At 35.4% G+C, this 12,620-nt stretch overlaps 1 protein-coding gene across 1 annotated transcript; it reads right to left on the bottom strand.

Moving 5' to 3' along the window:
- Window positions 1-5,924: 5,924 nt before the first annotated feature.
- LOC100771209 (olfactory receptor 8K3) lies at window positions 5,925-6,866 on the bottom strand. The gene has a single exon (XM_027421192.1). The coding sequence runs from the start codon at window positions 6,864-6,866 to the stop codon at window positions 5,925-5,927; it is 942 nt and encodes a 313-aa protein (XP_027276993.1).
- Between the last annotated feature and the right edge of the window lie 5,754 nt (window positions 6,867-12,620).

The raw sequence follows: 12,620 nt of genomic DNA, 5'->3' as shown, positions 1-12,620 counted from the left end.
CAGCTCTCTATTGTGTCTGGGGTTGCTGAAAGTCTTTTCCCATTCTGTGGGCTGCTTTTTTTTGTCATTTTGGTAGGGTTATTTGCCTTATAGAAGGTTTTCAGTTTCATGAGGTACCATTTATGTTTTGCTCATCTTACTGCATGTGCTTTTGGTGTTCTTTTCAGGAAGTTGTCACTGTGTCAATATGTTCAAGACTATTCCCCATTTTCTTTTCTATTAGGTTCATTGTATCTGGTTTTATGTTGAAATCTTTGATCCACTTAGACTTGAGTTTTTTTACAGTGTGATTGATAGGAATCTATTTGCATTTTCCTGCATGCTGACATCCAATTAGACAAGCACCATTTGTTAAAGATGCTTTCTTTTCTCAATCATATATTTCTGTCTTCTTTATCAAAAATCAAGTGTCCATAGACCTGTAGATTTCTGGGTATCCTATTTGATTCCATTGGTCAATGTGTCTGTTTTTATGACAATACCATGCTGTTTTTATTACTATAGGTCTGTAGTACAGTTTCAAATCAAGGGTGATGATATCTCAGGAAGTTCTCTTATTGTATAGGATTGTTTTTAGCTAACCTGTGTTTTTTGTTTTTTCATATGAAATTGAAAATTGTTCTTTCCATTTCTATAAAAATTGTGTTGAATTTTGATGGGAATTGTGTTGGATCTGTAGAATGTTTTTGGTAGGATGGCCATTTTTTCTGGTAATCCTATTGATCCATGAGCCTGGGACATCTTTATCTTCTGATATCTTCTTTAATTTCTTCCCTCAAAGACTTGAAAATTTTATCATACAAGTCTTTCATTTTCTTAATTATAGTTATTCCAAGATATCCTATATTATTTGTGGCTATTGTGTAGGGTATTGTTTCTGTGATTTCTTTCTCAGTCTGTCTGCTGTTTGTATATTGGGAGGTTACTGATTTGGTTTTTGTTTTGTTTTTTAGTTAATCTTGTATCCCGGCTACTTTGGAGAAGGTGTTTATCAGCTGTAGGAGTCCCCTGGGAGTATTTTTGGGGTGGCTTATGTAAAGAATCATACATACAAATAATAATATTTTGATTGTTTCCATTCTAATTTGTATCCCCTTGAGCTCCTCTAGTTGTCTTATTGCTATAGGTAGAACTTCAATTATTATATTGAATAGATATGCAGAGAGTGGACAGCCTTGTCTTGTTCCTGATTTTAGTGGAATTGCTTTGAGTTTCTCTTGATGTAATTTGATGCTAGCTATAGGTTTGCTGTTTATTGCCTTTATTATGTTTAGGTGTGTCTCTTGTATCCCTGATCTTTGTAATACTTATTGTATTAGTAATACTTATTGTAATAAGTATTGTAATACTTATTGATGGGTTTTTGGATTTTACCAATGGCATTTTCAACATCTAATGAAATGACCATGTGCATATTTTCTTTCAGATTGTTTATATGATGAATTACATTGACAGACTTGTGTATGATGAATTATCCCTAAATCTCTGGAATGAAGCCTAACATAAATGTGCTAAGGTTTTAATATAGGTATCATTCAATTTAATGAATCATACTTGCTGTCTGCAGACTATCTATGAAAAAATAATGCGTAAAGTAATCACGTAAAGGTAATTTGATCCTTCATGAAATGGAATATACATGTTTAATATCCAGTAGATATAATGAAATATAGGTATTTATAGATATGTTTATTCTATAAAATATATTTTGATCATGTTTTTTCCTCAGATAATAAACTTATATCCTCCCATATCCTCCCTGCCTATCCAACTTCATATTCTCTCTCTCTCCTTCAAGACAACCCCTAAAAGTTAACAAAAAAACACAAAAATCAAAAACTGAAAAAGAAGTTAAGAAAACAAAATAAACAAAACAAAAATACTACAACAAAATAAAACAAAAAGCATTCAATTAAAAGAGATAGACTCTGCTTTGTCTTGGATCTAGGGACAGGGACTATTCTGCAATATGACTGACATAAAAAGTATCAGTCCATTGAAGAAACTTATTTCTTCTCTACCATCCAGTATCATTTATAAATAGTTTCTTGGTTAAAGTTGGAACTTTGTGTCAACTTTCATTCTTCATACTGGAAATTTGTCAGGTTTTAATCTGTGCTTGTTTTATGTATATTGTAATAACCTTATTAAGTTATATATGTACCTGTCTGGTTTTACCCTGTATGATTCTTGTGCATGCTATCCAGCTTCAGTAAGTTCAAGTGTACTTGTACTATTATGTCTAGAAGACGCTGTTTCCTTTGGGTTGTCATTTCTTACTCCTAAGATCTTTCCACCTCCTTCTGCATAGTTCCCCCGTCTTTGAGGAAAGGTGTTTGAGAAAGACATCACATTTAGGGCTGAGTGCTTCAAAGTCTTTCATTCTTTGAATATTTTTCCAGCTTGAGGGTGTCTCTTAATTTCCATCTATTGGAAGAATAACCTTCCTTGTTGAGCATTGAGTGATGCTCACCTCTATGAGTTCTGACTCCAATTTCTCTCTCTAGTTATTTGCAAAGCATTCTCAGTGGTTTGAAAGCCTCCATGGGCTCTGGCACCTAACAGTTAGTTTCTAGTTAATGGCACTGTTTCAGGGCATCTAACAGATACAGTCTTGATGGGGGAAGTACAACTCTGGGGGTGGGCTTTGAAGTTTCAAAAGCTTTGCTCAGTTCCCAGTTAGCTCTTTGATTCCTGCCTGATGTTTGAATTGTGAGACCTCAGCTTTTGTTCTAACCACCTTGCTTTCAGCTCCCCCTCCAAGATGGACTTTTTTCCCTTCGATTGCAGAATTTTAACACAGCAGCAGAAAAGTAATTAATATGGATTTTATTAAGTAAGTGAGACCTATAGCTGTGTAATCTGGAGATACTGAACCTTTGAACTTATTTTACTTACATAACTGTGATGATACACTCTATGAACTTCCACTATCTCCTATCCTCCATCCTCCACAGAATCCAGCAATTTACATTGATTCACATTTTCTAGTTTTCATATAAATAAAATTACTTTCATATTTGCCTTTGTGTATCTGCGTTGTATCATATTACAAAACAGGGTCCAGTTCTATTTGTTTTGCAGCAAATGGCAGGACATTATGCAAATAAACGTGCACATGTACACATATACACACATTGCTTAACCATTCATCTATTTATATGTTTCACATTAAACAAAATCTTCATCACCATGAGTATACCACTATCTCTTGGAGATGCTTATTTTCTTATTTTAATCCTTTGTATGCACAGCTTGGATTGAAATAACTGGGTCATATGATACACAACCCGTCTTCCCTTTTTCTTTTTTTAGTGAGAGCCTGCAAACTGTTCTCCATGATGATTGTATTACCAGTTGTTTGAGGTATTTAATTTTATGTTTTTGTTCAATTCAGAATGAAATTGCTAATAAGATAATGTAACTCTTGCAGGTTAACAGCTCTAATGTGGTTTATTAGCCCCATGTGTTGTTAATATTCTGAGTGATCATCATGGGCCATTAGTGAGCCCACAGTTCTAAACCTTGGGTGTAGCATCTTCAGTATTCAGGCCTCATCTAGTAATTCTCATAGTTTCTGCCATTATCCTTGTGGTTCTTGGCACTTTTCTCACTTCTTAGGCTCATCTTTCTTTAGCCCCAATGTCTGTTACTTTCATGGCATGTTTATAGTTGCTTGTACACTCAGCTCTCAACACTTTTCTGTAGTCCTCTCACTTTGCCTCAGGACTCATTTTAAGGAAAGGAATTATTAGTTGTTTGCGATTTAATTCAATATATTTTGATTAAATTCATTTTGTCTCTCTCAGATTTTCTTTTACTCAGTGCTCTTTTTTGAATTATTTGTGTATAATCTGTATATTTCCATGTGTGACTGGGGCTATGAAGCATGAGTGTTCACTTGAACCAGTTTAGCCCACTCTACTAGTCATTAGGGAAAATAAACAATAAAGAATATAACTCACAGGCTGGCTTTATTGAGGTATGCCTTCCATTTTAATGGCTGTATAGAAAGAGTTAACTCTTATAATGCTCATCAGAGAGTGGAAAGAGCTTTGCTTATATAAAAAATCACTCATGAATACTAACTCTCATAGATGTGGACAATATATGGGATGTCAGTATGTTAGGGTCATCTGGCAGCCATGTGAAGCTGACTTGCCTTTAACAAACATTGGAAAACAACTGTGGATGAGGCTATTGCCATGGTAGATACAGCTGTTTCCAAACCAGAATGAGTATATTTGTGACATGTGTAGATAATTTATCTTTACTATGATGAACATATTCTAAGTGTATAGTAAATTTTACTTGCATTTAAAAGTTTACATCATAATTTCTTTGACAACTTTTGAACAATATTTTTACGTCTTTCATTTTATTTTTACTTTATTTTAGAATTTATTATATAATTACATCATTTTTCATTTCCCTTCTTTCCTCTAAAAATGTCTCATGTCATGTTCCTTCTTGATCTCTTTCAAATTCGCTGCCTCTTTTTGTGAATTGTTTCATATATATATATATATATATATATATATATATATATATATCCTTCTTAGTCTGTAAAATATTTATATGTATGCTTTCAGGGTTCATCACTCAGTGTTAGATAACCAACTGGTCTAATCTTCCCTGAGAATTTCTATCTTTGCCTGTGCTTGAGACCTTGTTGTTTTCCCCTGTTTTCTTTGGCATATCTTTTGCTGTCATTGTTTTACTCAAGTTTAAGCAATATCTGTTTGCACTGGCATTTTTATTCAAATCATATAAGCCTTTGTTTAAACTGTAAATATCATACTTAATAGAACTCCAAAGAGACAATTATCATAAGAAATATAATATACCATCATATCTACTAATTATTGCCACATTTATTAATTAATATCTATTAATGTTTACAAATCAACATTTTTCATCAAATTTTCACAAACACGTTTTGATGTTATTTCCTTACTGCAATATATGACCACCCTCACCTCACTTTCCCTTTCCCCTGTTCACCTTCCTATTCTCTAATGATCTCATTTTTACTTTTATAACTTTTGAAAAGATTCCACATGAGAGGAATTATACAATACTCATGTTTATGAGTTTGGCTTATTGCTTAACACAATGATCTATAGTTCTGTTATTTTTCCTTTGTGACATATTTCACTTTTCTTTATGACCACGATAATTGTATATATAGATCACAGGTCTTTATCCATCCAACTATTGTTAGGGAGTGATACTGATTTCTTCTCCTAACTGTAGTAAAAATATGAGAATGAACATTAATATTCAGATGCCTGTTTTATTCTTGTTTTCATGTCTCTGTGCAGATATTCAAGAATGGTATAAATGGATCAGATCTCATTTATACTTTGAATTGTTAGGTAAGTGTTACACCAATACTCTTTTCAGAGAATATGTGAAGATCATAGTATGAAAACTATTCTTTTTATATATATCAGCCTGCTAGTATGATATGTACTTCTACAAGGATGTCATATAATAATTAAAAATGCACATTTAGATACATGAGAAGGTCTTTAGCCAAAGAAAGTCTAAAGTGAGGTACATACATGAATATTTCCATTTCAACAGAGGGAGTTGTCAGTGTAAGAACAGTGGCAGACTTCAGACACTATCATGGAACTTGTGAAAACAAGATTAATACCAAAATTAGAGCAAATACTAATAAACTTCATATTGAAAACAAGAAAAACATTTAAAATTCACAATGGCTTTTTAGTCCAGTGCATTCACAAGTCTAGTGCATATTATATGCACTTGTATACAATCAAATTTATTAAGCAAACATTTCATGTTGAATTTTGTTTTATTTACCTAATTCTTGTATGAATCAAGATTTTAAGCATGGATGTGCACATGCTAGTCAAGCTTTGTGCTTCTAGGCTGTCTCCCCTTTCTGCTGCATTTTAAATACAAACTTTGCACAAGTTTTTCCATAGCTTTTGAATGGCACCTTTTACCTCTTTGTTTCTCAAGCTGTAAATAATGGGATTCAACATGGGGATTACTAATGTGTAGAACACAGAGGCCATTTTATCAGTCTCAAAAGAGTGATTAGATTTTGGCTGTATATACATAAAAGACAGAGTCCCATATAATACAATTACCACTGTCAGGTGAGACCCACAGGTAGAAAAGGCCTTGTGTCTGCCCTCTGCAGAGTTCATCCTGAAGATGGCCACAAGGATCAATATGTAGGACACAAGAACTACAGAAAGGGATGAAATCAAATTAAATGCTGAGAAGATCAATATTATAAGCTCAATGTCATGTGTGCCTGAACAGATCAAGGTCAACAAAGGAAGACTGTCACAGTAGAAGTGACTAATGACATTATGGCCACAGAAGGATGAAATAAAAATTTTGATGGTGGTGATCAGAGATAGAAAGGCACTGAAGAGATAGGGGATTGTCACCAATACCCAGCATACTTTCTGAGACATGATTACTGTATACAGCAGGGGGCTACAGATGGCCACATAGCGGTCATAGGCCATTGCTGCCAGAACAAATAACTCACTAATGATGAAGAAGATGAATAAAGCTAGCTGAATGGCACACCAGTTGTAGTTAATGGTATTTTCATTGGTTACAAAGCTTACCAACATTTTGGGTCCAACAGCTGTTGAGTAACCAAAATCAATGAAAGCCAGATGTCTGAGAAAAAAGTACATAGGTGTTTGTAGCCTCTCATCCAACTTGGTAAGGATGATCATGCCCAAATTTCCCACCACTGAGGCAACATAGACGAGAAAGAACAGTACAAAAAAAGGAGCCTGTAGTTCAGGACGGTTTGTGACACCCATGAGAAGGAACTCATTAAGCACAGAGAGGTTCTGCTTCTCCATCTAGACTGTTAAGGAAATGTTTATTCGGAGAGATCTTCAAAGCACACTGAGATTCAGGAAGTTACCTGTTACACCAAAGATTGGGTTAAGGATCTGAAGCGCATGGGTTCCCTATTATGTAGGTGGTAACAACCAAAATCACTAAACTATGATATAAAATTTAGCAATTAGAGTAACTGAGGTGAGAAAGTGAGAAAACCCAAAAACATTTTACTCAAAGAAATTAAGCAAAGAAGCAAGAGAAGGAAGAACTTTCAGTTGCCCAAAAACTGCATCAGGCTCAGCTTCCTAGGAGAGTAACTATTGCTAGAAATAGAAAATTTCAAATGTAAAAACACCCCTATTTCTGACATACATTTCATGGAATATATCTGAAAAACTCAGGAAAGTTGCCCACCCCCAGTGTATAAAATAAAAACAAAATCCACTACTTCATCTCAATAGATAAATATGATTTGAAGTATACATTTGTGAATTACATGGAATAAGTATAAATTGTTTTCACTTTCAAATTTGGAAAATGTGATAATGTATAGATTCTATATATCATGATTACATCTAAAGTGTGCAATGTATATCTGTGAGACTTATATTTTAATGTGAACCCACAATTCATTATCATGTGCCTTCTGATGATTCCTTTGGACAGTAGTTTAGTACTGAAAATTGATCCCAAATAACAGGATCAATCTCTACCACTAAACTGCGTTTCTTAAGTTTCCTGCCCTCTTAAAATCTATTTTATCCTTATTGATCAGAATCAGAAGAAGAGGAGTTAATTGGAAGAGGACAGAGGGGAACAGGGGAATGAATTGAATTGGGAGGAGATGTGGGAGAGGGATGTAAAATAAATAAATAAACTAAAATTCTATTTTATCTATGCTACTGTCATTTGTAATTTTAGGATAAAACTGTGTAACATAAATTTCAGCAAATATCACCTTGAATATACAGTCAATACTATTAAGTATATTTCTACTAGGGACAAAATGATTTACATTTCCAAAATTATTTATAATTTCTCCTCAAACATTTATGTTATTCACAACATTAATTACTTTAAGATTGCATGTATCCATTATATCTCAATATTTAAGATTCTCAAATTTTTGGTCAAACTTCTGTTTATTCAGATATCCCTGTCATATAACTAGCATCAGTCAAGAGTGTGAGTAGGTCTTCCTCCTCAAACTTCCAAAGTACTTCCACATTTTTATTTGTGATGTGTGAAAATTATATCAGCTATAACATACTTGGATGACAATGTCTCTTAAATTTGATGAATGATAGCAGAGGAAAAGGGATGTCCTAGAATAGACTGAGAAGATGTTTCAAAACTCTATTACATGATATTAAATGTTTGACCTCAGTCTGGTTCCTGAAACAGGAAACTCAGAACCTTTGATCTCCTGACTTGTAGTCGCTGCCAGGGCATTTGTTTTTACTGATGTGGTACTCTTAAATCTCTTTCTGAAAACCATATCAGGATGGAAATTCTTGATTGAATTGTGTACATCATATGAGAAAAAGCAGCACCAAATGTTTTGGAGTTTATAGGGGCAAACTGAATGAAATGGAAAACATATATACATCTGATCAGTAATTTTTTACAGACATGTGGCCATCATTGATGAGAGCAAAGCAAATTTAATATAAAGGAAAATCCACCCTATTACAATGATCTGTATTAGCCTAAATACATGCTTATTCCTAATTTCACATTTGCTGTCTCTTCCTACTATTGGTATGAATGTGAATAATTGTCTCTAGCTCCTGCACTTACTATATTGAGTCATTTAGCACTGGCCTGCAAAAATGGTGATATATATATATATATATATATATATATATATATATATATATATGAGAATTTTGTTTCTTCCTTCTTACACTAAAAAAAACACCTGCAAAGAATATGGGATTTAAGGTGTTAAAGACTAATATGTGAGCAATAAAGGAGAGGAATGAATAGGTCAAGACCTTTTCCCTCAACAGTTCCTTAGAGGTACCCTGAGGAATTTCTTGAGATATATTTTGAGCCTGAATTTCACTTGTTAATAGCAGCGATCCATTCTGTTTCACATATTATTCAATCTTTCTCTCTCTCTTCATTATGTTATGTGTTTTCTACAACCATCTATCAAAAGGTTAGCTTATTTGCTTCACTGTCAGCTCTTAAGGGGAGTCACAGTGGGACAAATCTTCTCCTGTATAATACAAGTAATATAATAATGACATAGCTATAGAAAACATGAAATTGTGACTGCATAAAAACTAGGGAAGGTGACATGACTTTGCTGAATAACTGGAAACTCCTTTAAATGCCATTTTATATGAAATATTCATATTTACTTTTTACATTATCTCTCTGCTCAAAACAAAAAGCTAGATAACAAACTATTTGCTGCAATAATATTCTACTTGACAAATTTTTTAAAATTCTCATTTTCCTCAGATTTCTCATTAGTATGGAAATAACAAATAGAAACAGGGCTGATTGGAATACATGAAATTACAAAAATGGGTGTAAATATGATGATCCTAATTGTGTCTGCATTTAAAACTGAAGACATCAGGAATAATCAGTAGAACTAATTTGATACCATGAAGATTGGTTCAATCCACTCACCGAGAATGAGAAAAGAGTTCCTGTTCTGCTGGGTTAACAAGCAAACTGCAATGAAGTGCCCTTCTAAGTGTCTCTTCCTTTTGAAGTTATGCATCTGAGGGCTTGAATGAATCCAATTTCTTGCTTGTTCCATAAATAGCTTAGAATTCACAACAATGACTCTGGGTATTTGTTAATTATCCAGGGACCTGTTGATTTCCCTACTGAGAAATTATCTTTTACAACATTTAATTAAATTTCTCTCTTATTAAATTTAACTTGAAATATCCAAATAACCCCATGGAAGAATCATATATTTTCATAATGTATCCATTCACTTCTGAGTGTAACCACACAACATTCAGAAATTCCCACTATGTGCTAAAGCAAACTTTATGTTTGTGGTTAAAGAGCAAGCTAAATACACTTAATATTGACTTTCAAAGATTAAAAGATTTACTATTACAAATTTTTATAAAATGACAGTAAATTAAAGGTTAATGGTAGAGCTATAATTATCAAGAATCTATCAGTCCTCATGAACCATCTCTACCTTATAGATATGACCATTCTCTTCCTTATAGGTACTTCTACTGTAAATCTGACAGAAGCACTTGAAATAAAAGAATACATATGAAGTAGATACAGTACATATTTTAATTTACAAAGTCATTTAATATCTTTTTGATGGCTAAAGATTTTGCTTAAGTATAATTTATGAATTATGTATTTTCACAATTTTGCTTAATTTCTTTGAATATGGTGAGCAACCAAATATTTTTTTTATGGTAAAGAACATTCAGTTTGGCATAAATTCTTTCTTTTTTTTCTCTTCTTTTATGGAATTTTTTCTTTTTTGCATTTTTTATTAGTTCAAATTAGGAACAAGACTGTTTCACATGTTGATCCCTTCTCCCTCTCTCTCCCGTCACCCCCATCCCTCCTTCCCCACCCCCAACCTACTCCCCACCCCATCCACCCACCACTCCCCAGGCAGGGTAGGGCCCTCAACCAGGGCTCCGCAAAGTCCACCACATCATCGTGGGCTGGGCCTGGGCCCTTCCCCATGAGTCCAGGGCAAGAGTGCATTCCTTCACGTGGGATGGGCTTTCAAAGTCCCTTCTTCCACCAGGGAAAAACACTAATCCACTATCAGGGGCCCCCTGGAATGCAGAGGCCTCCTCATTGACATCCATGTTCAGGGGTCTGGATTAGTCCTGTACTGGTCTCCTAGACAGAATCTGGGGCGATGTGCTCCCCCTTGTTCAGAAACCCACAAAATTCTTTATTTCTCTCTCTGAGATGTTTTTCTTTTGTTCTTTATACTCCAATATAAAATATTATTGGAATTTGTAGGCAAAAGACAGAATCTAGATCTGGAGAGTTGATTCTCTATTGACTGATGACACATTTCCTCTGAATTAACAGTAGATCATACCCAACATTTACATTTGCTATTGTCTTACTTTTGTACTGGGATGTGCCTTGGCACATTGATATGAAGAAGCAGAAATTATAAAAGTCAGTCTCTGCTGCACTCAGAGCTTCCTTTGATGACAGGAGATGATAAGGAGGAAATTTCTCTCCCCTATTATTTGGAGATTTAATTAGGATTACTTTCATCTAGTGTAGTTTCCAGTTCACCAGGTTTCTATAGTTGAGTTGTTGGCCAAAGGGTCTCATGGAAGTCTCCAACCAACCTATGCTGTTACCAAGATGATAGGTATCTCTACAAACTGACCAGAAAGTAGTATCACCAGCTTCAGAGTGTTAAGTGCATGAGTTATTGAGCTATTTCTTACATTCCAATTATTTTCAAATCACTTCCATTTTATAAATGCAAAATATGGGAAAATGGGAATCACTCTACCACAAGATCCAGCAATTCCACTCTTAGGCATATACCCAAAAGATGCACATTCATACAATGACATCTGTTCAACTATGTTCATAGAAGCATTATTTGTAATAGCCAGAACTTGGAAGCAACATAGAAGTCCCTCAACTGAAGAATGGATAGAGAAAATGTGGTACATTTATACAATGAATTACTAGTTAGTAGGAAGAAAAAAGATGGAATCTTGATACTCACAGGCAAATGGATGTCACTAGAAGAACCATCCTGAGTGAGGTAACCCAGTCAAAAAAGACAAACATGGTATGTATTCACTGACATATCGATTTTAGACATGGAGCAGGGCATTGCAGGCCTAAAATCCCCCCACCAGAGAGTCTGGAAAACAGAGAGGACCCTAAGAGAGACATTCATCGTACCCCAGAGAAGGGGAAGGACAGATTCTCCTTAGCAGATTGGGAGCATGGGGGCAGGGGAGAGGTAGCTGGGAGAAAGAGAGGGAGGGGAGAAGAGGGGAGAGGAGGATAAGGGGGAGCAGGAAGGTTGAGTCAGGAAAAGAATAGAGGAGAGCAAGATGTGAGACACCATAATAGAAGGAGCCATTATAGTTTTGAGGAGAGATGTGGCACTAGGGAGGTTTCCAGAGATCAACAATGATGACACCAACTGGCAACCTAAGCAATAGTGGAGAGGCTACCTTAAATCCCCTCCCTCAATAATGAGATTGATGACTACCTTATATACCATCTTAGAACATTTATCCAGTGGCTGATGGAAGAAGAGCAGACACCCACAGCTAAACACTGAACTGAATTCCTGGAACCCAGTTGCAGAGAGTGAGGAGTGATGAGAAAATGGGTCCAGACCGTGCTGGTGAAACCCACAGAAATAGCTGCCTGGAACAATAGGTAGCTCATGGAACCCAGACTGATGGCCAGCACGGGAATGATCCAGATCCCCTGAAAGTGGGTGTCAGTGAGGAGGCCTCGGCAATCTATGGGGCCTTGGGTAGTAGATCAGTATTTATTCCTGGTGTACAAATGGACTTTGGGAGCCCATTCCACGTGGAGGGATGCTCTCTCAGCCTGAACACAAGGGAGAAGGCCGAAGCCATGCCCAAGATGATATGACAGACTTTGGGGATCCCCATGGAGGGCCTCACCCTTCCTGGGGAGCAGATGGGGAATGGGCTGGGGGGTTGATGTGGGGCAGGGGAAGGGGGAGGGAGAGGGAACTGGGTTTGATATGTGAAGCAGGCTAATTTCTAATTTAAATATAAATAAATCTTAAA

The sequence above is a fragment of the Cricetulus griseus genome, chromosome 6, assembly GCF_003668045.3.
Source record: "Cricetulus griseus strain 17A/GY chromosome 6, alternate assembly CriGri-PICRH-1.0, whole genome shotgun sequence".
Classification (NCBI taxonomy): domain Eukaryota; kingdom Metazoa; phylum Chordata; class Mammalia; order Rodentia; family Cricetidae; genus Cricetulus; species Cricetulus griseus.
This window is presented reverse-complemented; position numbering and strand designations above follow the sequence as displayed.

Coding starts and splice junctions, on each gene's coding strand:
- LOC100771209 (XM_027421192.1), bottom strand. CDS start 6,866: ATGGAGAAGCAGAACCTCTCTGTGCTTAATGAGTTCCTTCTCATGGGT.